This window comes from Myotis yumanensis, unplaced genomic scaffold (assembly GCF_028538775.1).
Source record: "Myotis yumanensis isolate MYYU_CA2020_CCGP unplaced genomic scaffold, mMyoYum1.0.hap1 SCAF_1, whole genome shotgun sequence".
In the NCBI taxonomy this organism is placed as follows: Eukaryota; Metazoa; Chordata; class Mammalia; order Chiroptera; family Vespertilionidae; genus Myotis; species Myotis yumanensis.
Genome location: NW_027223752.1, coordinates 237,031,620 through 237,057,086, shown reverse-complemented (window position 1 = coordinate 237,057,086; position 25,467 = coordinate 237,031,620). Strand labels below are relative to the sequence as shown.

Genomic DNA, 25,467 nt, shown 5'->3' with positions numbered 1-25,467 from the left:
GACAACGGGTAGCTTCCAACAGTTGGTGGCCTCGGAAATGACATGGAGTCTAGGATGCTTCGTGGGGTAGCTGGTCTGGAAAATAAGCAGCCAGAGGAGGGGGGTGATGGCTGTGGACACACGAGGAGGCAGGTCCCACTCCTTCCCTAGGCCCGAGCCCAGGCACCGGCCACTCTCCCTGACCAGGCTCACCCTTGCGGCCCTTGGCCTGCATGTAAGCCATGCCCGTTCCCTGCAGGGATTCCACTCCATTCACTCTGGTTCATGCGCTTGGAGGGCGGGGGCAGCATCTGATTCTCCCTGGCGCGTCCCCAGGAGCACGCTATGCACTGCTGACTCATAGCTGGGACGCCGTGCCGTGTGAGGGGATGAATGAAGAGGGGGTGGCAAACGGGCTTCTTCGCCGAGCCAGGTCCCAGCCCCTCCTGCATCTGACTCCCCGTAACAAATGTCCTCTCCATAGAGCTAGGTGGCTGCCACCCAGAAGGAGACCAGCGTGGCACAAAGGGCTTTTGGAGAGAGCGAAAGCCTCCTCGTGGTGCGTGGGCAGCGGGAAGAGGGTGGATCTGATTTACTAACGGGCTTCGCTGCATGTCCCCCTGAAAGGCAAGCTTTTACAGTAAGAACCGTCCAGAGACAGGCTGGGTCATGGTGGCTCACCTTCTCCAGGACCTCCTCTGAGTAACTGCTTGGTGTCAGAACTTGGGGTCGGTTCCATGGAAGACTCCATGGTCATGAAGCAGAAATGCACTGAGCAACCAGGTGGCCGCCTGGGGGAGAGGCTGGACCTGACCCCAATTATGCTGCATGTACTTGTTGTCACACCATATCTGTAGGCCCTCAGGCCTTCAGCCCCAATCTCTGCAAATATTTGATTGATACAACCTCAAAGTTGGAAGGAACCTTTTAACGTATGTATTTTTTTGTGCTTGTGCATTTAAGGAGGCTGAGAGTGTCCATTGCATCTATTCCACTTCAATCTCCCCTCTAGTGTAGGAATTCCAAACCCTCCTTTTGCATACCTCCAGTGACGGGGAGATCACCACCTTACCCAGCAGCCTGTTTACTCTAGGACAGCTCTGCCGTGGGGCAGCTCTTTTTAAAATATATATATATTTTATTGATTTTATACAGAGAGGAAGGGAGAGGGATAGAGAGTTAGAAACATCAATGAGAGAGAAACATCGATCAGCTGCCTCCTGGCCCTTGGCCAGAATCGAACCTGGGACCATTCAGTCCGCAGGCGGATGCTCTATCCACTGAGCCAAACCGGTCAGGGCTGGGCAGCTCTTCTGTATGTGGCCTGAGGGTCTGCCTTTTGCCCCATGTGTGCCCTGAGAATCTTATGGTTCCTTCCTCTTCCACACGGATATTCCTGGAAGCTGTTTCACAGAGACCCAGGACCTCCTCTGTTCCCAGTTCTCTAGTCCTCGCCCAGCACAGTTTCCAGGTACAATGTTTGGACTTTTTGTTCCATTTTTTTCTTCTTTCTGCTGTCCTTGGTTTCTGAGCCTGCAGAACAAAATGGATCCAAAATAAAACTTAATTCCTGGGCACCTTTTACACAGACTTAAAAACATCCCGGGTCATAGACTCTGAGGAGCTGATAAAAGCGGTGGAAACGTCCGGTGCAGACACGTGGCCTCAGGCGTTGGCGCTCAGAGGCCAGTGTTGAGTGTGTGGAGAGCTCCTACATGTGCTCTGAACCAGCCCCGGGAGGGAGGCGCTGTGGTTAGTTCCACCGGAGGCTCCCAGAGCGGAGGGCCTTGCCCCGGCCTCCCTGCTGAGCGGCTGGTGGGCTGAGGCGCGGTCCCTGGTGGAAAGGATCTCACAGGCTCAGGGAGAAGATACATATCGAGACAAGCCGGCAGACAGAGCGTCCGGTGTCAGGACACAGCGCTAACCAGGTGTGCGCCTCGCGCCGTGGGCACTCCAGGGGGAGACAGCAGGTTCCTGGCGTCAGAGCAGGTGCCCAGCAGGTGAGCTGGAGATGGGCGGGGGGGGGGGGGGGGGGGGGGCAGCAGGTATGGCAGCACCTCCAGGCGGCAGGAAGGCCTCAGGGAGGCCCAGGCTGTGACAGTGCCGTGCGAGTAGACCAATATGGCCGCACAAGGCCAGGAGAGGGGGGCGGCCAGGCCGGGAGGAGCCAGGAGGATGTGCTTTGTCTGCGTGAGGACAGTTGGGCACGGGTTTCAAGGGGAGGGCTGACGCGTACGTGTGTGTCAGCAGGGTCACGGGCTGTCCTGGGGAGGGGTTGGGGGTGACGGTTAGAGAGAAGTTGAGGATGGACGTGAGCATCTGAATGCGATCCATCCCCCCAGGTTGCAAGGACATTAAAAAACCAGGCCCCGTTCTAAGTGCCGTGTTCATTTAACGTTCAGAACTGCCCTCTACTTTACGACGGGAAACTGACGCACAGAGAGGCAACCTGCCTGAGCCTCGGGGTTATTGGCACCTGTGGGGCAGGGGAGGCCACAGGCAGCTGGCCGGGCCCCTGTCCTTAACCAGCGCGGTGATAAAGGTGAAGGCACCTGGCTTGCGGGGGTGTTGCCGATGTTCATTAGCTGATCGGGTCTCACATTTGATTTCTTCCCTCTGGAGAGCCCTTGGCAACTTGCAGAGCCTTTACTCTGCCTCCTCCCTTTTGGCCATAATTGCAGCAACGCTACCCGGAGGGAAGAGGAGGTGCACGTGCCTGGGGACGGGCTGCATAGGAGCCGAGTAGATGCGGACTGTCTGTCCTCACCTGTCCCCATTGTGCAGGGGAAGGAACTGAGGCTCACACATGCTGATCAGATACAGGGGGGAGACCCTGGGCTAACCAGCAGGGGGCACTAGGTTACAGTGGGTCTCCACCGGCTCCTCGATGTGTGACCTGGAGCCAATGGCTTCACTTCTCAGTTTCCTCCTGTGCAGCAATCAGACCCACTTCTTTAAGAATTGAAACTGGAAACCCACGGGATGCAGAGCTGACGCTGAGCCTGCGTTCGGGAATGTGAGTCTCTTAAAGGCGGTGGGCTTCTGTTCAGAGTGGTTTGTGTGAGGCGAGAAGCAGACAGGACACACAAAACTGAGTGTAGGCGTAGAGGCCGACACAGCTGGGCCCCACCTCCTGTGGGCAGCCTGAGGCCCTGCCCACTCCTGAGGGCACCACAGAGGGGTGTTGTTTTAAAACCAGGTGCTCAGTCCCACAGGGAGGATTTCCTGAATACCTACCAGGTATCATGGGACTTGAGATCTCTGTGTTGTAACTGCGGTTGTCATGGAAACGGGCCTGAGCTCGCAGAAAAGACCTGCAGCCCATGGGGACTGCCTGTGGTTCTGATTGGTGGAGGAGGAGAATGCCATGCTATGTGTGCCCTGCCCATGCAAGTGGAGTACAATGTGTGTTAATTGGATTCGGTGTCAGGCCTGTCACCGGGGCTGCCTTCCTGGGAAGTGAGAAAGGGCCTCCAGCTGACAGGCCATCCCCCGAGGCAGAGGCAAAGGCAATGGGCTGGCTTTCTGTGAGTCACAGGAGTGCCCTGCAGCCATAGGAGGCTGGGGGGATGGCACCCAGAGCTGGGAGGCAGGCGGCTCTGGCTACTAAAGGTCGTGACCGAGTCATGGAATTATGAAGTCTCTGGGCCAGATATCGACCTCTGGCTGTGGCTTTGGGCACGGAACCCTGATGGGGTGCCAGTTCTCTTCCATGGCAGCGATGCCCAGCAGCAGGCAACCCTGCTGCCCTGGCTCACGGCACCAACGATTTACTTACAGCGAAAGGTCTGGGAGGGGCCGAGGCGCAGGGGGCTCAGCCAGATTTGTCTTCGGGCTTCTGCCTAGGTCAGGTCTGCCCCGCCTTTCTTCTCATCCTGGGACTCAGACCTAAGGAGACACCATTTCTTGGGTCGTGTGGTTTTCCCAGCAGAGAGTGGGCTCTCCGAGCCTGAGCTGAAACCCCCCAGCCTCTGGAAGCCTGTGCTCAGAGGGTGCGGTCACGCCCGCTCTCATTCTATTGGTCAAAGCAAGTCATGTGGGCGGAGGCAGGTGGGATTGTGAAACAGGAACCCAATCTACCACGGAAGGTCCCGGCAGGCATTACCTGGGGTGTTTGTGAATTCCTGGCCCACCAGAGCACCTGGCCTGGAATTTTCGCAGCCCATCCCGAAGGACTTGAGGCTCACCAAGGCTACGGTGCCATGTGAGTTGTATGTGTACGAGTGGGGTTTGGTCCTGTTGAATTTTTGAGTTGCAAACATGAGCTCACCATCAATGGCTTGTAGGATTTGAAGGATTCATAACTTTCAAAGCTTATCTTGACATTTCCTTTGTCTAAAGAGAAAGCAATTCCATCAGCATTTAATGCACAGACAAGCAGGTGTCTATAAAAATGGGGCTTCCTGCCTTAGCAGGTTTGGCTCAGTGGATAGAGCATCGACCTGCGGACTAAAGGGTTCCAGGTTCGATTCCGGTCAAGGGCACATGCCCAGGTTGCTGGCTCAATCCCCAGTGGGGAGCATGCAGGAGGCAGCCAATCAGTGATTCTCTCCCATCATTGATGTTTCTATCTCTCTCTCCCGCTTCCTCCCTCTCTGAAATTAATAATAAACAAAAAAACGGGGCTTCCTGAACTTTTTGAGACTCGTTTCCGTGCTTGCCCTTTAGAGAAAACATGTTCTTTATCTTTCCAGAAACGACAGGTCTTTTAGTTATTCCGAGCCCCTTCCCAGGGATGAACCAGGCAGCCCCACTGGAATCCGTGTGTCCCAGCAGCCTCGGCTGGAGCTGCCTTCCCAGTGTGAAGACTAACCTCTGAGATCCCTTTTTTTTTAAATGTATATATTTTTGTTGATTTCAAAGAGGAAGGGAGAGGGAGAGAGCGATAGAAAAATCAATGATGAGAGAGAATCATTGATCGACTGCCTCCTGCATGCCCCACACTGGGGATTGAGCCCGCAACCTGGGCATGTGCCCTGACCAGGAATCGAACCGTGACCTCCTGGTTCATAGCTGGGCTGCAATCCTTTTTTTTTTTTTTTTTTTTTTTTTTTTTTTTGACATTTACCCATTTGTTAGCTGCAGATTCCAATCTCTGCATTAGTGAAGCATCATAGGAGAGGGGGTTCATGTCCTCCCCCAACTTCCTGGGGAAGGAGAAGTAAAGTATTGAAAGGTTGGTACTAAGAGTCGAAAGGACTTGAAACCGACTCTAAGCCATGGTTGCTTTGGTTCTGCGGGAGCGTAAAGATTACAGATATGCCAGTGAGCTGAGAAAGAAAAGCAGTGAGGAAATATGGGCGTGTGTGTGTGTGTGTGTGTGAGAGAGAGAGAGAGAGAGAGAGAGAGAGAGAGAGAGAGAGAGAGGCGGGAGAGGGAACTTCAATATCCTGGGGTTTGGAGAGACCTCACTGTCCTGATACCAAGGGCGTTTCAGGACCATGGACAGCACACACCCTCCTTCCATCTTCTACCTGGATCTCTCAGCAGGCTGTCTGTCTGGGCTTATACTGCTTACCTGGCTGCAATGTGCCCCTTCTCCTTTTTGCAGCTGCTTGAACTTCTCATATTTCAGAACCCAGCTCAGACGCCCCCTCCTGGATGACATAGCCTCTCTCTTTCCCTGTTGTCTCTGTAATAACAGCTTTGGTTCTCTGCTGTTTACCAGACAGCCAAGGTTGCTAAGCGCGTGATTATGGGGTACGTGTGGGTTTGATGTGAAAAGCACCTCTCTTTTCTCCTGAGGATCTTCAGGCTGCAACGGATGTTTTATTCCTCTGACTCTGGTGGAGATGATGGATTTTCTTCCCACCATGCAGTGGGGGGAACACAACTCAGAGGTTTCATGCTTTGCTCAGGGATAGACGGTGACGGAAGAAATGCACTGTGACCCGGACCTCCCCCCACCCTCCCCCCAAGCCGAGGCTGCTGTTTCTTTTGCTGTTGTATGGGAAGGAGTGCCTGACATTTAAAAAAAACGTATTTTTATTGATTTCAGAGAGAGGAACGGAGAGGGAGAGAGAGAGAAAAACATCAATGATGAGAGAGAATCATTGACTGGCTGCCTCTTGCACACACTCTGCTGGGGATTGAGCCTGCAACTGGGTATGTGTCCTGACTGGAATCAAACCGTGACCTCCTGGTTCATGGGCCAACACTCAACCACTAAACCACACCAGCCGGGCAATGCCTGGAGGTATTTTATTTTTAATTTTTAAATATATATTTGTTGATTTCAGAGAGGAAGAGAGAGGGAGAGAAGGATAGAAACACCAATGATGAGAGAGAACCATTGATCGACTGCCTCCTGCACGTCCTTTACTGGAGATGAAGCCTGCAACCCGGGCATGTGCCCTGACCAGGAGTCGAACCGTGACCTCCTGGTTCATAGGTTAATGCTCAACCACTGAGCCACGCCGGCCGGGCTCTTCATAATTTTTATATCACTCTCCTTCTCACTCTCTTCAAATATTCTCTTGCTTTTTCCTCCCTTTTCCTTTGCCTCCTGCCTGTCAAGCCCCTCTCCTCCCGCTCAGCAAACATTTGCTAAATACGGTGCCCTCACAGCCCCTGGCGGGTCCCTGAGGACACAGCGATGAATGGCACAGGCCCTCCTGGCCATGAAGGTGTCCACCCGAGGGAGGGTCATGTGAACAGCAACCATGAAGTGTGATGACTGTAATGGGAGAGGGATGGGCAGCAGAGACATGGGGGAGGCACCCCAAACTCTCTGTTGGGGGGAGTCAGTTACTGCCAGAAAGATCTACCCACCCCAGAATACCACTGTAGAAATGTTATTTTTTCACCTAACATGTCATTGCTCAATGCCTCTGTTCGTTCTCAGAAGTCCCCGGGGAGCATTTTAGTATCTGAGCGACACCCCGTTGGTGGTGCAGTCGTGCGATGGGAATTAATTCGGGATCACTTCAGTGCAGTTCCCTGCCCTGCGTCGGGACATTTTCCAGAGAACGAGTTCCCGGCGCTGGATTTCTAGGTCAAGTCACGACCCATTTTAAGGCCCTTGACACCGTTTGCAAACTTGGCTGGCACTTGTTCTAACTGAGAAAGGCCAGCTCTGAGGAGGGTGTGAAGGTGACGAGTGTTCCTTCGTCCCCTTCTGCCCAGGGTTTCCACGATGTCTTTGTTCAGGGCCCTCTGTGTCTGAGCTCCTCCCTGATGCAAGCCCTGCAGTTACTTCGCCGCCAGCCCAGGCTCCTCCCACCAGGATGTTAGAGTCCCTCAGGGTCCTGTGAGCTGGCACCTGCATACCCCTCCAGGTGCCCTCGGAGGCCACAGTGCAGCCAGAGGAAACGGCTGACAGACCCCCGAGCCCACCAGGTGCCTTGCGGCCTCCGCGCCTCTCCCCTTCTCTGCAGGCTCTTTGCTTCTTTTTGTGGGGCTAAATCCTACTCATTTTCCCTGGGAGGGCTGGTGTGGAGGCCTCCTTGCCAATCTCTGCCAGCCCTTCCCAGCCTGGGTGCAAAGGCCGGGTTACCACTCAGTGCCCCCCCTGGCCTGAGAACTGCTTCTTTTAGCTGCACCCTCCTTCCTCAAACAGCTGTGTATGGAGCGGAGTTCCTGCTGCAGAGAACAGTGAGGAGTTAACGGTGTGTAGCTGACCCCACAGTGTACATGAGCCAGGCCTGTGCTAAGCACAGAGCACCCATCATGGTGGAACTGTCCCCAGGAGTCCTCCCTGCAGCCCTAGGAGACAGGGACACTTATCCCCATTTTACGGATGAGGAAACTGAGGCCAGCAGGGGTTAAGTCACCTGGATGGGAAGAGCGGAGGGATCGGAACCCACACCTGTCGGACTCTGGACACTTCATTCTCACGCACCCTGATCCGGGACACGAGCCGAGCGGGTCGTAATCCGGAACTGGCCGTCTCCGGCACCCTGACAGTCAGATTTTTGTTGGATTTTTAATTAGCTGTTTTATTTTCTTCAAAGTATTTAAACAGCGATTTTTATACAGAGCTTGTCCTCGCTCACATATCTTGTTTGTCCCTCGTGGTAGTCTGGGAGAGGCAGGGTATTATCATTTTTCTTTTAAATGTGTGACTTTTACAAAATTCTTAAAATTTGGTGTCCCATACACAATTGGCTCTTGCTGTGAGTTTGCTGAGTGAAGAAGCAGAGCCCCAGGGAACTGGCCCGTGGATCACAGCCCTGGGTTTTTCCTGATGGAATCTGATTATGGGATGTGATGGATCTGAACATGTTTTAAGATGTGACAGAGTGTGTCTGATGGAGTGAACGCTGGGGAGGAAGCTAGGAAAGGCAACCTGCGCCCTTGTTTGTGTGTGAACCTGGGAGTCACCCGTCTGAGCCGCTCCCCCCTCGGTCGGACCGGACGCGCCATGAGGGTCCGCGCAGGCAGGACCTTCGGGCTCTGGAGCACGTCCCCAGACGCCTCCTGCGGGGAAGTCTCCTGGTCAGAGTTCCCGCAAAACAAAAGGATCCGCTGGGAAAGCCGTGAGCTCGGTTCCCTCTGAATATGCACATCACACCGCGGAGTAAAGGACCTGGGAGTTCCTGTCACAGAGACAGTCTTGGCTTCTGTTTAACCCAGACTTTTCTAAGCTCACGACACCTGGGATTCCCTTTTTTGGGACACCAGCTGCTAAACCCCTGTGACTGAGGGTCCCAAGGAACATGGCTTGGAAAATGCCAATTAAAAGGCAAAGGCACAGATAACGAGAAAGTCACATAAGCTCTTGCCGGGTCATGGACTTATATTTTAAGAAAAACGCTGGCCCCTGAGGACAGCAGGGGCGTGGCCCCGTTTGCAGCAGCTGCCTCGGTACGTGCTGGTAGTTGGGTGCTGGGAGGGGCGGGGTATGAGCCCGAGCTCCACCGTGGGTTCCAGGAAGAGCAGAGCAGGTGGGGCTGGTGTTCGGCTCACAGCACACCTAATGCCATGTTGCAGGCGGAGCCTGAGAAGCTCTCTCTTAGAAGTGAAGGCAGACGGCTGCCTGCGGGAGGCCGGGTCCCGGAAGCCACGCGCCAGCTGCCTGTGACTCACAGTTAGTTCCCTGCTCCCTCGGGAGCTTGTCTCTGCATCTGCATTTGCACAGCCTGCGCCTCCTCTTTCCTTTGGTCCTGGAGTGCCCTCCAGAGGGCGTCCTCCCTGGGACGCACACGTCCTGGCTGGCCTCTCCCGCAGGGATAAGAGGCAGGTGCTGGGCCGGGCCCTGACTGAGCTGGAGCCCCTCCCTCCAGAGACCCTCCTGCCGGGGGACAGGACGTGCCGTTCACACATCTCCTCCTTGGATCGTGGCTTAGTTCTTGTCTCGTGGCTGCAATGCCTTTCTCTCCATCTTCACCCATTCGTCCTTCAAGGTATCCATCTATCCATCTATTCTTCCATCCATTTCCTCATTCATCCCCCACCCACCCAGTCATCCACCCATCCATTCACACATCCACCCACCCAGTCATCCATCCATTTACTCATTCATCCTCCCACCCACCCAGTCATCTGTCCATCTATCCACCCACCCACCCAGTCATCTGTCCATCTATCCACTCATCCTTCCTTCCATCCATCCACCCAACCTTCCTTCCTTCCTTCCTTCCTTCCTTCCTTCCTTCCTTCCTTCCTTCCTTCCTTCCTTCCTTCCCTCCCTCCCTCCCTCCCTCCCTCCCTCCTTCCTTCCTTCCTTCTTTCCTTCCTTCCAACCCTCCATCCACCCACCCACCCACCCATCCTTTCATCCACCCATCTGGCCAGGCTGTGTCCAAGGTGTCAGGGATGCAGCTGTGAGTAAAATGGATGACATCTCTGCCCCCTTGGAGCTGACAGTCTCGTAAGGGCAAGTGCAGGGCTCAGCTCCAGGTGGCGCCATCCATCCACACCCACGTGTGTGTGTTTGACCCTCTGTGAGTTTTCGCTGGACTCAGCAGGTGGGGTAACTAACACACTGCAACTCTGATGCCCATGGGGAGTCACATTTCAGACAAACATGTAAATACCTAGTATGTCAGACGCCCTGCAATAAGTGCTGGGTAACCATAAATGGGGGAGGGGTGTGGGGGCGGCTGGCAGGAAGCTGTGTATGGTCTTCCTAAGAGGGCAGCAGGGGAGGGCTCTCAGGTAAGTGACGCTGAGCAGAGGCCGAAAGCAAGTGGGAGAGCGAACTCTCCCAAGAGCTCGAGATTCCAGATTGTCGGGCCTTGCTTTTTTACGCCACTTGTTACTTTTGAAAATGTTTGAATAATTTCATATTAAAAGTTAAAAGCAAATAAAAAGACCTCCTGGCTTTTCCCCAGTGACACTTAACACTTTGCTTTCTTTTCAGAGTGACCGGCTCCTCATCAAAGGTGGACGGATCATCAACGATGACCAGTCCTTCTATGCCGACGTCTACCTGGAAGACGGGCTTATAAAGTGCGTGGACCAAACAGACCTTTTGTGTGTGTGTGTGTGTGTGTGTGTGTGTGTGTGTGTGTATGTATTGATTTCACAGAGGAAGGGAGAGGAAGAGAGAGATGGAAACATCAATGATGAGAGAGTGTCATTGACCAGCTGCCTCCTGCACGCCCCCCACTGGGGATTGAGCCCACAACCCGGGCCTGTGCCCTGACCAGGAATTGAACCGTGACCTCCTGGTTCATAGGTTGATGTTCAACCACTGAGCCACACCAGCCGGGCCAAACAGACCTGTTAAGAAGCCAGTCTCAGAGGGAATGGGAAGCTGGGCTCTGCCACACAGTGACTGCCGTGTTGCTGTGACTATCAGGGCTGGAGAGATTTGGGGAGGTTTACACTGCGGGTGGAGGAGGTCCTAGCATTTACTGAGTGTCCCCACCCCGGTGCCTGGCTCTGCCACAGCCTCTTGCAGGCCACAGCTCCCGTGGAGGCTGGGAAACACACAGCCTCCTGGGAGGCTGGGCAGGGAGAAGTCTGTCCCGCGTCACAGACCCAGTGAGGGGCTGCGTGAATTCCAGCCTCGCACACCCGACTGAGCTCACAGCTTCCTTCCAGCTGCTCGGAATCTCCAGTCCTGCTGGGTCAGGGCCCACCCTACGGCCTCCTTGTACCCTGGTAAACGGTCACATTCTGAGGTCCGGTGTTAGGGCTTCAACCTGGGAATGTGGGGGCGCACAGTTCAGCCCATCACACTGTCTGAAAGCTCGTAGGGCCCAGGGGGCTTTTCACTCTGTCTTGCTGCAAACACTCCCCTCCGTTCCCGAGCCAGTTGCTAGAGGTGTGTGACGTGCTCTGGAGTGACGGGCTGTCCGGGGAACCCTTTACCACTTGATGGCGATGCTGGTCTCAGCTCTGCCGCCACCTCCCCCTGGAAGCCTTCCCAGATAACCAGGCTACTGACGTGACCCACCCTCTGCTGCACTGGATCGTGACCATCTGCCGACATGAGCTGCCTCCTTGTTAGACCTGAGTCCTCGAGGGCAGAGCCCTGCCTGCGTTGTCTCTGTCCGCCCAGTGCCCGGGATGGGGCCTGGCTCGGAGGTGTCTCCCTGATGGTCTGAAGCTGCAAGGTGGCTGGTACCATTTCCTCTTTCAAAGAACCGACGCCTTCTCTGTTGTTTGTCTCCAGACAAATAGGAGAGAACTTAATCGTTCCTGGTGGAGTGAAGACCATCGAGGCCAACGGGCGGATGGTGATCCCCGGGGGCATCGACGTCAACACGTACCTGCAGAAGCCGTCCCAGGGGATGACCGCCGCCGACGACTTCTTCCAAGGGACCAGGGCAGCACTGGCGGGCGGGACCACAATGATCAGTGAGTTGCACCCGCCTCAGGGACATAGGCTGTGACGTCTCTCCATCACCAGCATCAGCAGCAACACAGTGCTCAGTGTGTACCAGGCACTTAGCTCAGTTTAACGTGATTGTCACTAAACCCTGCCTTATACCTAATATATATCCGTATATTACGTGCCACTGGTGGTGCACAAAGTGATTTTAGAGGCAATATAGGCATTGAAAATATTAAAGTATTTTAGTGCGTATGGAAATAAAATAAATGACACCTCATGGATATTACTGCTTAGGTTGAGTCTGAAGTCAGAATTTAGACTTTTAGAAACTGTGAATTGATTTAAGAAAAGCATTAAGTAAACAGTGATATGAATTATAGGGAGATAAAGCAAAATATTCCTAAACATGGTTTGCTGATGGCTAAAGTTTTAGAACCAGTGACATATGTATTATTATGTCACATGTAGGAGTAGAAGCTCAGAGAGGTGAAGTAGCCTTCTCAAGACTACACAGCTGGGAAGTGGTTGTATTAGTCAGTATTGCTGCCACAATGCTGCATAACAAATAGTTCCCTCCAACAGACACAGTGTGGAGTAGTGGGAAAGAGTTCAGACTCTGAGCTCACAGGACTCTGGGAATCTAACCCCCACCTTCATTTACTAGTTGTGTGACCTTGGACAAGTTCCTTACCCTCTTTGAGCCTCATTTTCTTCATCTGAAAAATGTTACAGGATGGTTGTGAGGATTTAATTAGATAATTTATGTAAAGCCTCTGTGGCAGTATCTGACACATAAATAAGCATTCAATAAATAGTTGTGATGATGATGCTGAGGATGACAACAGTAACCATGGTGATGACAATGGTGGTAATGAAGACTCACTGAAGTATCACTGCTAATGATAATAATATGATGGTGACATTGATGGCAATATTGACAGTGATGATGGTGGGAGTGTTGATGAAAAGAATTGTGAAGATGAGGATATTGATCTTAATGATGGCAGTAGTGGTGATGGTAGTGATGATGATGATAGTGATGGTGGTGGTGATGATGGTGAGGGTGATGATGATGATAACGATGGTGATGTTAATGATGTGGTGATGGTGATGATGGTGATGATGGTGGTGATGGTGGTGATGGTGAATGATGGTGGTAATGATGATGGTTATGGTGATGGTGGATGCCTCGACCTTCGCAGTGGGGTTCAGGATCTGAAGGAGGGGCAACCCACAAATGAAAATGCTATACAAGAAATATGAATTTAGAAGGCATTGGAGGCCAGGGGGAGCCTCTTTCTTGAAGAGACACACTGACTTCTGGCCTGGTCTTCTATTTACTCGAATACACATTTGCTCTTCAGTAATGCATACAGACATATCAAAGGTAAAGTTTGGTAAACAGTAAAAGGATGATCAGATTAGGGAATTGCCTTGAGCCACCACTGTCTCAACACAGCCCTGCTAACGCCCAAGGTCCATCGACCTTCCGCGTTCCTTGGTGCGTTCCTGTGACAGTATTGGCAAGCAGTGGCTTCCTGCAGGTGATGATAATGCTGATAATGATGGTGATATTGATTGTGATGGTGATGATGATGGTGATGGTGGTGATGATAGTGATGGTGGTGACCATGGTTATGGTAGTGGTGATGCTGATAATGATGGTGATATTGATTATGGTGATAATGTTAATGTGGTGATGATGATGATAGTGGTGATGATGGTGATGGTAGTGATGATGGTTATGGTAGTGGTGATGTTGCTGCTAATAATGATGGTGATATTGTTTATGGTGATAATGTTAATGTGGTGATGATGATAGTGATGGTGGTGATGATGATGATGGTGATGATGATGATGGTGATGGTAGTGACAATGGTTATGGTAGTGGTGATGATGATGCTGACAATGATGGTGATATTGATTATGGTGGTAATGTTGATGTGATGATGATAGTGATGATGGTGATGGTGGTGACGATGATGATGGTGGTGGTGGTGATAATGCTGAAGAGGCCACCATTGGAACAAGTTGGGTCCTAAGCATCTTAGAATGTGACACATGTTTCTGTCCTAGTTGACCATGTGGTCCCAGAACCTGGGTCCAGCCTGCTGACCGCCTTCGAGAAGTGGCATGAAGCAGCTGACACCAAATCCTGCTGTGACTACTCCCTCCACGTGGACATCACAGGCTGGTCCGATGGCGTTCGGGAGGAGCTGGAGGTGCTGGTGCAGGACAAAGGTCAGTTCATGCCCTGGGGGGGCGGGGCAGTTCTGGAATCCCTGGCTCTGTGGTGGATCTGATTGTATGGAGTTAAAATCCCTTTATCTGCGTGCCACGAGCCCAACTTTGAGCTGTGTACTGCGACAAACTGGAGAAACAGGACCCTCTTTAAGGAGCCTGTCTTCCCCTTCAGGCCCTGGAGGGACCCCTGTTCATAGAAGAACGCCCGGTTGCATTCGCCTGGCACACAGGCCTCGCTGACCTGGCCTGGCTCTTCTTTCTCCACCATAAACTCATCTGGGCACTGCTGTCCTGGATGCCATCCCCTAAATCCTGCTCCCCCGCTGGGCCTTGGCTCACGCTGCTCCCCCCAGAATGCCCTTCTACCCTGCTCCCCAGCTCAGCCCTCACCTCTCCAGTTTCCCTAGTCAGGACGGCTTCTCCTCCTGCATATCCAGAGCAGGTTACGTGGGCTTCTTTGAGGCACCGTTTCCATTGTTCTTGGATGGCAGGACACTGGTTGTCCGCCTGGCTCCGCCATTGAACCCTGAGCTCTGTGCAGGAGGGGTTGAGCCTTCACATCTCGGCATCCCACTCCGCTCCCCTCGGCTCCGCCAGGTGGCCCTGCACAGTGTAGATGCTGACAGTGTGCGTCCCATCGCGGGGAGGGGAACCGAACAGGAGACACGCGGAAGCCAAGAGCGAGAGAACAGGGTGCACAGGGCACGAGGCCGGAGAGGGGCGTTCGGGGGCCGCCTGAGGAGGCAGCCTGAAATGAATGCGATTCTTCAGGGAGAGCTAGCGGGTGTTTTCAGGTTTTGTTTTTCTAAATCAACCTTTTTTTAAAAAAAGTTTTTATTGATTTTTAGAGAGAGCGGAAGGGAGAGAGAGAGAGAAACATTGATGAGAGAGGAACAGCATCATCGATCCGCTGCCTCACGCACGGTCCCCCCGATCCCCACTGGGGATGGAGCCCACACACTGGGTACGTGCCCTGACTGGCAATCGAACTGTGACCTCTTAGTTCCTGGGTCAACGTTCAACCACTGAGCCACACCGGCGGGGCTGTTTGCAGTTTTTAGATAGATATGCTATGTGTTCTCATTATGAAAGTACCATTACCACGTACAGAAACGTCAGAAAATGAACAGACGGCAAAATCTTCTTTCCTTCTGTCCTCTCCCCAGTTGCCACTTGCCATTCACGGTAACGAGTGTTACCCTCCATCCTGTCTATGGAGACGAGGTTCTCCTTACGTGGTTATGTGAAAGCAGTCACTAGAATCCTCCTCTTCTTACTTCACATTTGATGAGTAATCGTTACTCTTCATTAATAACTTCTTTAATGGCTCGTGATGTACAGGGTCCCGGTTCATCTGCGTAGCTGTTTCGTTTTTATTGGGCACCTGGGTTTTCTGTTTGCTTCACTCTAAGCCAGCGAGCGGTTCTCAACCTGTGGGTCGCGACCCCTTTGGCGGTAGAACGACCCTTTCACAGGGGTCGCCCAAGACCATCCTGCATATCAGATATTTACATGACGATTCATAACATTAGCAACATTACAGTGATGAAGTAGCAATGAAAACAATTTTATGGTTGGGTCACTACATGAGGAACTGTAGTTAAAGGGCCAGAAGGTTGAGAACCACTGAAAGCTATGACATGGAGAACATCTTCCTATGTGAACATGAGCTTGGATTTCTACTTTTTTCCTTCGATTTCCAGAAGTGAAATTAAGAGGTCAAGGTTTTTTGTTTTTTTAATATATGTATATTATTGATTTCAGAGAGGAAGGGAGAGGGAGAGAGAGATAGAAACATTAATGATGAGAGAGAACCATTGATTGGCTGACTCCTGCAGGCCTCTTACTGGGGATGGAGCCTGCAACCCGGGCATGTGCCCTTGACCAGAATCAAACCTGGGTCCCTCCAGTCCGCAGGCTGACGCTCTGTCCACTGAGCCACACCAGCTAGGGCTGAGGTCACGGTTTTAACCTCGTTCAGGGTCAGGAAACATAGTGCCAAATCGCTTTCCTGAAAGGTGCACCCACTGGCCGGCTCGCCCCTGCGTGTTCGCACCCTGGGGCGTGGCTGCTTCTGGGGCCCCCTTGTGGATTTGAGGGGAGGGTCCGTCTCCCCTTGTGCGTGCCGCTCTCTAATGGCTGATGATGAACGCTTTGTGCAGGTGTTGCCCTGTGTGCGTGTCCGATGGCACTTTAGCCCCCGTCAGGCAGGGTGTCTGTGTGTCCGACTCTGTGTATCAGGAAGGCATCGCCCTCCAGCGCAGTCCCGGAGCCACACTGGCTTTGTCCACAGTCATGGTCCAGGGAAGGCTGCAGTTTTGCACAGGAGTCCTGCTTCTCTGCAGTTTCACCTCCCAGGGTTTCAGCTCTTTGCGGTCAAGCAGGGCCCACAAATATTAACTGGAAAATTACGGAAATAAGCAGTTCCTGAGTTTTAAGTGTGCTCTCCCGGGCAGCGTGGTGAAGTCCCCTCCATCCGCCCCAGATGCGGATCTCCCCCCGCCCCACACCCCTCTCCCCCTGCGGTGAGAGCAGTGTCCCTGCCCTCAGCAGCCCCGCCCCTGTCTGTGCCTCCAGGTTAGCTCACCTTCCACAGGACCGCCCCAGGGAGCACAGACCCTGGTCAGCCATCCTGGAACCATTCCTGCCACCGCCCCAAGCACATTTCAGCACAAGAAACGCCGGGACCTGTAGGGAATTCTTATAAGAGTTTATCTGAGATCTTGCTCCCCGGTGCATATGTCGTCTGTTTGGCTCACATAAGCTCATAAAGAATGCGCCGTAGGTTTGGGCGCTTCATAGCATTTTCCCACAACTGATGAAAACAAGCAGTTGCCGCTTGCTCTCAGCTCTGGACAGGCGCTGGCTGGGCGCAGCGGAGCACGTTCCCCCTGTGAATTCCGAGGCGCCTTCCGTCCTGGCCGCGCCCACCCTGCGCTGTGATCCCCGACCTGCAGGAGACACCTCCGTGTTTCTCACCTGCGTTCCTCTCTCTCTTGAACAGGCGTCAATTCCTTCCAGGTCTACATGGCCTATAAGGACCTCTACCAGATGTCCGACAGCCAGGTAGGCCCCGCCACCCCCGTTTCTCTCTGCAGCCCCGGGTGGACTCGGGGTCCGGGGCCTCGAAAGTGCTCACGCCTCCCAGTGCCCCCTGCTGTCTGCCCCTGAACGCACACGGGGAGGTGGGGGTTGTCTTGCACACACGGAGAACAAAGCTAGGATTCGAGAGCCCTGAAGAGGGGGACGGTGGCGTTGGTCCTCGCTGTGTGAACGAAGGTCGATTGCAGCTCCCTCGTGGGCGGGAGGAGGGCCTGGCAGCGGCAAGGCCCATGTTGGCTACTCCGGCTACTCCGGGGATGCGGGGGGTTGTGTACCATCTGAGTGTCACAGTTATGGGAGAGCTTGCCCCCTGCCTGTGAGGTCTATAAATGACACAGGTTGCAGCTTTGCAAAGAGGCACAGGCCTCGGAGGTGTGTGGTGATTACAGGGCTTAGCAGGTTAGTTACAGGTTCAGTAAAACTACACACTGGCTTCTCAAGCGTTGGGGGGGAGAACTCCAAGCAGAAGGCACGGAGACGGAGGGTGCAGTCCCTGCTGGGACATGGACCAGCTCCGCCCGCCCAGCCTCTCAGGGTCAAGGCCAGACCCTGCCGGAGTCTCACCTGTTGAGAGAGACATCCCCTGATCTCGATGGAGCGGCCATGCAGCCCCCGCCGGGGCCAGCGCTGGCGGCACCGCTGCTAATCTTACCCCACTGACCCCTGTGTGTCCCCCCTCAGCTCTATGAAGCCTTCACCTTCCTCAAGGGCCTGGGAGCTGTGAGCCTGGTCCACGCGGAGAACGGAGACTTGATAGCTCAGGTGAGCGGTGTGCGTCCCCACCCCTTCCCCTGCTGTAAAGGCCTGACAAAGGGGGTGCGGGCATTGAGCAGGGAGGTGACTGGGCAACGAGACCAGGCCAAGGACTGGGCGGCGGATCAGACACTCCAGGCATGGGGCACGCGCCCGCCATCTGCAGCCGGGCCTCGCGCAGTCCACGTGGCCTCGGGCCTCTCGGTTTGCTCATCTGCATCATGGGGTGGCCACTGCCCTGCGGACCTGGGAGGGCCTGGTCCTTTGCCTGCTCCACAGGGATGGGGGTGGCACAAGGGCGTGGAGACCAGGAGGCAGCTCAGCCACTCGCTGCTCAGTTCTGCCGGGTCTTAACTGATAAAAATGGAGCCGACGGTGAGCGCTCTTGGCTGCTCTGGCTCGGTGCTGAGTCTGAGACTCGGTCCCTGGCTCCGCGCAGCAGCAGCCTCTTTGTCATCCAGCGTGGAATCCGCTGCGGGAGTTTGTCACGACCATCCTCCAGGGGGTGGGAATTCGGATCGTTTCCGATTTGGGGCTGTTGTGTGTGAAGCTCCCGTGAGTCTGGGTCAGGCTTCCGAGAAACCTGGGCTCCCGTTCCCGCAGCACGGCCCTGGGCGGGTCCGCAGCACGGCCCTGGGCGGGTCCGCAGCACGGCCCTGGGCGGGTCCCGCAGCACGGCCCTGGGCGGGTCCCGCAGCAGGGCCCTGGGCGGTCCCGAAGCACGGCCCTGGGCGGGTCCCGCAGCACGGCCCTGGGCGGGTCCCGCAGCACGGCCCTGGGCGGTCCCGCAGCACAGCCCTGGGCGGGTCCCGCAGCACGGCCCTGGGCGGGTCCGCAGCACGGCCCTGGGCGGTCCCGCAGCACGGCCCTGGGCGGGGCTGCAGGTGGCTGTGTGCTCTTCAGCATCAGGCGGTACTGTTACTGCCGAGCAGTTGTCACTCCGCTTCCCTCGCGCTCCCCGCCCCTGCACCTGCCACCTTTACGTCCGCTCTGCAGCCCCATCATGCTGTCTGTGGTCTTCTCTGCGTTCTCTCGGCTTTTGTGTACTTTTCCTGTCACTTGACGGGGCTTCCGGGGGAGCAAAAGTAATGCAAGTCCCAGCCCCCGATCTTCATTTCCGGTCTCCAGTGACCTGTGCTTTCCCCCATGGTCACTTTTGTCCCCGACCTTCCCCTCTCCTCCCTCCCTCCCTCCTTTATTCCCTTCCTCCCTCTCCTTCCTCCCTTCCTCCCTTCCTCCCTCCCTCCCTCCCTTCCTCCCCCTCCCTCCCTCAGAAAGAGTAACTGACTTTTAAACAATGCTGCACAGGGCCGTGTCCACACCTACAATCTCTTTGTAAAAAGTTTTACAAAAGTGCTCTGTCAGCATCACCTCCAGTAGCCCAGGTGATTTGGTTGTGTACTTAGGTCCGCCCCCCCCAGCTGAAATCGTTTCCAGTGCCTGGTCCTCTCAGGAGCCCAAGCGGCACAGCCATAGATGCGGTGGAGGTGGTGATTTTTAGGGTGACACGGCCCAGGGCTCCCCGGAAGGACGGTGGTACAGGAACTGCGTGCAGCAGTGAGAATCAGCAGCAGCTCAGCTGACGTCGGGCAAAGTAAAAATAAATGGTTTTTGAGAAATGAACGTATTCCTGGGGCGAGAAAATGCAGAGCAAACAGGTTTGAATCTGGGCCGTGGGCTCAGGGCCATTTCAAGGTTGTAGGAGGGTTTCCTGCCGGGAAGATGGCAGGTACCGGGACGAGGCAACGCAGAGATAATGAGAGCCGGCTCCCAGGCGAGGAGCCTCACACGCCGGGCACTGCCTGGCCCTGGACGTGCGGCCTCACTCAGACGGGCACTCGGGGAGGCAGGCGCTCTGTCCCCAGAGAGAGGAAGGGAAGACAGGCTTGTCCGGTCACAGGATGGGCTCCGGGAGCCAGGAGCCAGGCTCCCAGCTCAGGGGCTTTGATTTCTATGTCCGAGCAGCACCTGTCTTCCAGATGAGAGCCTGCAGCGAGCCCAAGACTGGGAGGGCGGGGCTGGCCCCTGCCAGGCACAGAGGCAGGTGGGGCTGCAGTGATGGGCTGCAGAGGGAAGGTGGGCAGGTGTCTGGAAGGAGAGGGAGCGCTGGATGGGCCCAGCCCTGCACCCCTGTCCTCAGCTGTTCTCTGTCTGAGGGCAGGGGTTGGGGACCGGCCTCCCCAGCTCTGATGCTCGGTGACGGCGACTCACTGTGCTTGTCCTGCAGGAACAAAAGCGGATCTTGGAGATGGGCATCACCGGGCCCGAGGGCCACGTGTTGAGCAGACCCGAGGAGGTAAAGGGCAGGACTGTGACGCCGCTGAGCTTACCCCGTGCCCTTCTAGCTGGAACAGCCCCGCCAGCCCCCGCCCCCTGCCATGCCCCCTGCACGAGCACCCGGCATGCCTGGCCCTCCGGGGTCTGCCCTCTGATCGGGAGCCCTGGGGGCTGCAGGCCAACCAAGGAGCAGGGAGAGGCGCTGCCCCAGAGCCCAGGGAGCCAGACGCTCACACCAGGCCCCACGGGCAGCCCAGCGTCCAGTCCCTGGTGGAGGACCTGGCAGATCTGATGACAGGGAAGTGCAGCCACGTGTTCCAGGCCTCGTGCCTATGACGTGGTTCCCACTGTGTTCCCAAGACTCAGAAAGGATGAGTTCCCTGGAGTGGCAGAGTGTGTGTGCGTGTGTGCATATGTGTGCGCATAGGAGCAGGCATGTGAGCGTGTGTGTATGTGTGGGGACAGAGGAAGGCAAGCAGGGCGCCCTGGAAGCCTTCGAGCTGAGTATGTTCCCTGTGTCCTCGTCACTTCATACCCGTCCTCCCAGATTTCTGCTCTGGGCCTGGCCCGGGTCAGACCCCTGGGGCCACAGCACAGTAGACAGGCTCCTCCCCCGGAGCCCTGCCCCTGCCCAGGCCCGCCAGCGGTTTGCTTCTGGGCCCTGGTGAGGTAGGACAGACCCGCAGACTCTGTTCACACACTTTCATATCACACGGTCGCTGCCAGGGCTGTGTGCCAGCCACGGGCAGAAGGACCCGGTTTGGGGCATCACAGACTGGAAACTAAAAACAAAACTATAGGAAACATAGCTGGACCTTTTGTTCAAGAAGCCCTGGGCTCGGGCAGAGACCAGAGCCACCACAGGCAGTCACCTGGCAAGGGAAGGGAGGGGAGGGGAGGGGAGGGGAGGCGTGGTGGACGCCGGGGGTCACTGCGTCAGGCGTTTCATAAACGATGGACCATTTTATGGCCTTTTGATGCCCTGCTCTGCCCGGCGTATCCCCTCCCAGCAGAACATGCAGCATAGAAACGTAATCCTGCCTCCCAGCCCTCCACCCAGATGCATTTTGATTAATGTTCTCTCTCTCTCTCTTTTTTTAATCCTCACCTGAGGATATGCTTTTCATTGATTCTAGAGAGAGTGGAAGGGACAGGGAGAGAGAGAGGGAGATACATCTGTTGCCTCCCTTACACACTCGATGGGTTTTAAACCTCCAACCTGGGCATGTGCCCTGACGGGACTCAAACCCAAGGCCCTTCGCACACGGATGGCCCTCCGACCCTCGGAGCCACAGGCCAGGGCTCTTTCCTGTCTTATGTCTACACTGTTTCCTCCTTTGAGGCAGTAGGTTTCCTCCGGCCACACTCGAGGAAGGCCGGAGGACTGATTCAGGGAGAGCCCTGGGAACTCTGGGAGCGGGTGGCTGCCCTCGCCCCTCCCTCCTGTGACCTTGGATTTGCTGTCGCCCAGCTGGAGGCCGAGGCCGTGTTCCGGGCCATCACCATCGCTGGCCGGATCAACTGCCCCGTGTACATCACCAAGGTGATGAGCAAGAGTGCGGCCGACATCATCGCCCTGGCCAGGAAGAGAGGTGCGCCCGTGCCGGCCTCCGCGGCGGCTCTGTCCAAGGCAGGGGGTGGCCAGCAGGTTCAAGGTCACTGACTCTGCCCGGCCAGGAGCCTGGGCCCCCCGGGCCCCTGCACATTGGGAGAGGGAGATGGGATGGTGGCAGGTCATAGACGTGAGGCGGGTTTTAGGCGATCCCTGGGTGCCGTGGGCCCTGTGTGACCCTGGGTGAGGGTGTCTGAGCCTCAGGGAGACTGGGGTGATCCTCGAGGTGCTGTTGGGTTTGTCTCTCATGCGAAGACTGTCCCAGCCCCTCCCTGGAAGGTGAGGGGGCCCCATGCACTGAGCCAGGTGCCCACAGCCATGACTCGGTGATGACTCACCTCGTGGCTGCTTTGCCCCCGTGCGTCCTGTCCTCAGTCCCCAGCCGGTGTGTCTCGGCATCACCTCCCAGGTGTGACCTTGACCTTGACTCCTCCTCGAGCATCTGCTTCTGGCAGGTCCCTAATGGGGCAGCCGGTCAGGCTCGGCCTCCGAGGACCAGCCTGCGCCAGGAGAGGGCAGTCCTGCCCGAGGACTGACAGCACCGCCATCCCTAAGCTTGTGGGTGGCAGCGGGGGTCGAGCCGGGGCCGGCGCAGGGGGAAGCCTTTTCGGGTTTATTTTCTCCAGCCTGAGCTCCTCTCCTTTTTTGCAACCATATCCACACTGAGACCACTCGCTCTTAACCGCGTGCTTGCGTGTGTGTCCCCCAGGCCCCCTCGTGTTCGGCGAGCCCATCGCTGCCAGCCTGGGCACGGACGGCACCCACTACTGGAGCAAGAACTGGGCCAAGGCGGCGGCCTTTGTGACGTCCCCACCCCTGAGTCCGGACCCCACCACGCCCGACTACCTGACCTCCCTGCTGGCCTGGTGAGGGCGGGAGGGCTTGGGGGGCAGCAGGCGGAGGGGGAGCCAGGCTGGCGACATGGAGGCCTCGGCACAAACCTGAGTGTTTGCGGCGCCCTCAGGGCCAGGGTCTGCTTTACTCCCAGCCCTTCCATCGGCTATCAGCCCGCTCCTGCTCGTTCAGCACCTCCTTTGCGCCCCCCCCCCCAACATTGTGGATATTGGGGAGCAGCCAGGATTAGGAAGGAGAGACCGGGTTCAAATCCTGCCTCGGCCACTGATTGGCGGTGTCACCGTGGGCATGTCGCATAGCCCGGATGTCTCTGCCTCGGTTTACGCATTGGGAAGTGGGAGAATGTGGAACCTCCGCAGAGCTGGGCAGGAGGCGGTGGGGGAAAGCTGGCATTTCCGGTTCCCTACGCAGCCGCTGGGCTGAGCTGTGCGACGTGCACACAGTAGGAGCACAGTCACTCCCCCACTCCGTGCCGTTAGCCAGGCGCGGGGGCCACTCTGGCCGAGAGGAGGTGGGGTGCTGAGGGTGCGGGTGCTGAGTGTGCGGGTCTGAGCCAGGAGGCTTGCAGGGGCTTCCGGGAGGAGGTGGCAGCGGGCCTGACGCTGGGATGGTAGCAGCTTGCAGGATGGGTGAGGAGGAGATGGGGCTCTGGTCAGAAGGAAGCACGGGATTGAGGGTGTGTGCCTGCCATGGGGCTCTCTTTCCCCCAAAGATGTGCAGCCTGGGCTTGCACAGCCAGCAGCTTCCTGCCGCCCGCAGCCCGACGCCTGCGGCTCCACGTCCAAGTTCAAAATGCAGGCTCCACCTTCCCCCAGAGCTGCAGCCCACAGCCTTGTCGGGCGGCAGGACACGGACTGAGGGCAGGACATGGGCCTCTTCCCACCCATGGCGTGGCCGCCCGGGCTCACGCTGCCTGTCTCTCCCTCCTGACTGGCCTTCCCACTCCCATACGCCCCCCCTCCCGCCCCCGCCCCACGTGTCAGTCACTCCCAGCGGGCGCCCAGGTATTTTAAAACCTGAGTCAGACCAAGCCTCTTCCCCCCGGGGACCTGCAGTTCCCTCCTCTCAGAGTGAGAAGCACGAGTCCCCATGGTGTCCCGCAGGCAGAACCCGACCCGGCCCTCACTCCCCGACTCACCTGCCGCCCCCACCCTCTCGGCCCAGCTGTCCTGGGACCAGAGCGTTTCAGGGCAGCAGAGCCCGGCCCCTCTGGCCGACCCCTCTCAGGTGAGGAAGAGGAGGCCCACAGGGAGCCCTCCTTCCCCAGACCAGCCCGGAGCCCACTCTAACCTAGGACCTTCTCCCGTGTCCATGGCTCCTCCCGGTCTTCAGCAAGACGCCCGCGGCCGCAGGGCCTTGTCACGTCCCTCACGTGCCCGTGATGTGCTCCAAGCCCCCTCCCAGCAGCTCCCTGGGGTTGCAAGTTCAAGCCCATGTCGGGTGAAGCAGGGATCTGCCCTTTAACCTGAACTCTGCTCTGAGCCCCACCCGCTTTCGTTCCTCCCAGCGGAGACCTGCAGGTCACGGGCAGCGGCCACTGTCCCTACAGCACCGCCCAGAAGGCGGTGGGCAAGGACAACTTCACCCTCATCCCCGAGGGCGTCAACGGCATCGAGGAGCGGATGACCGTCGTCTGGGACAAGGCGGTGGTAAGGCGGCCCCCCTCCCGCCCCCAGGAACATCCTAGAAGCACCCTTCCTGGCCGTCAAAAGCCAGCCTGCCGTGGTCCTCAGCTCGCCGTCCTCAATGATGTGGGGGCCGAGGCCGAGAGCGGAGGAAGAGGCCCAGGCCGGGGGCCCTCACATTGACAGCTGTCCTTCCTCCTCAGGAATGACAAAAGTGCTTGTTTTTTTAAAATAATATTTTACTGATTTCAGAGAGGAAGGGAGAGGGAGAGAGCGATAGGAACATCGATGATGAGAGAATCATGGACCGGCTGCCTCCTGCACGCCTCCCACTGGGGATCGAGCCCGCAATCTGGGCATGTGCTCTGACCGGGAATCGAACCAGTGACCTCCTGGTTCATAAGTTGGTGCTCAACCGAGCCACGCTGGCCGGGCCGTCTTGTTTTGTTTGTAACCACGTTTTAGCTCCTGTGAAGGTGACTTCACTGACTAGAAACCAAACGCTGTTATTTTGTGTTACCCTTCGCCCAGGGGTGGCGGGACGCCGTGAGGCTCTGCCGCAGGCGCAGGTGCCTGTGGGCGGTCAGTTCACTTCCCTTCACCTGGTGCCTGGCCCTGGGGCGCTCTCAGCCAGGAGAGAAGGTTCCAGGCTCCTTGCAGGACCCCCGCCCCCAGGCTGGGTCTGTGGCGCCTGCCGTCTCCGGCCCTCTTATGGGACGGTCTTCTCATCTGCGGGTCTCGCCTCCCTTCAGGCCACAGGCAAAATGGACGAGAACCAGTTTGTGGCGGTCACCAGCACCAACGCGGCCAAGATCTTCAACCTGTACCCCAGGAAAGGGCGGATCGCCGTGGGCTCGGACGCCGACGTGGTCATCTGGGACCCCGACAGGGTGAAGACCATCACGGCCAAGAGCCACAAGTCGGTGAGTCTGGTTCCCCGGACACTCCTGGCCCGGCCAGCGAGTCGTGCCCCGCGGTCACTGAGGGGCCTCTGGGTAGAAATGACTCGCGAGGCTTCCGCCAGGGTGTGATCTGCTTGTCTGCCTGACTCGGCCGCTCACATCCTCCTCCTGGGGGGACGGGGTCTGGGCAGCTGGGCTCGCGCTGTTATGGGCACGGCCAGCTGTTCCTTCCTGCCCCCCCCAACCCCCATCTCTGGCTCTCGCTCACAGAGACCAGGACCGTGAGTGCAGGGTCCGAGAATCTTCCTCCCGTTGTGGAGCTGGAGAGCGTTAGGTCTGGTTTAGAAACCTCCTGCTCCGATGCGTGTCCACTGCTGACGGTCAGCAGTGGAG

At 56.5% G+C, this 25,467-nt stretch overlaps 1 protein-coding gene across 2 annotated transcripts in view; it reads left to right on the top strand.

Annotated features, from left to right (window-relative positions):
* Positions 1–25,467, top strand: part of CRMP1 (collapsin response mediator protein 1) — a 37,811-nt gene that overhangs the window by 9,703 nt on the left and 2,641 nt on the right. For both annotated transcript variants that reach the window (XM_070399527.1, XM_070399536.1), the window contains exons 2-11: positions 10,283–10,371; positions 11,543–11,727; positions 13,781–13,945; positions 16,953–17,014; positions 17,732–17,812; positions 20,031–20,099; positions 21,552–21,672; positions 22,402–22,558; positions 24,055–24,196; positions 24,925–25,095. In XM_070399527.1, the coding sequence (XP_070255628.1) occupies positions 10,283–10,371; positions 11,543–11,727; positions 13,781–13,945; positions 16,953–17,014; positions 17,732–17,812; positions 20,031–20,099; positions 21,552–21,672; positions 22,402–22,558; positions 24,055–24,196; positions 24,925–25,095 (1,242 nt within the window). The remainder of the gene's footprint in view (positions 1–10,282; positions 10,372–11,542; positions 11,728–13,780; positions 13,946–16,952; positions 17,015–17,731; positions 17,813–20,030; positions 20,100–21,551; positions 21,673–22,401; positions 22,559–24,054; positions 24,197–24,924; positions 25,096–25,467) is intronic.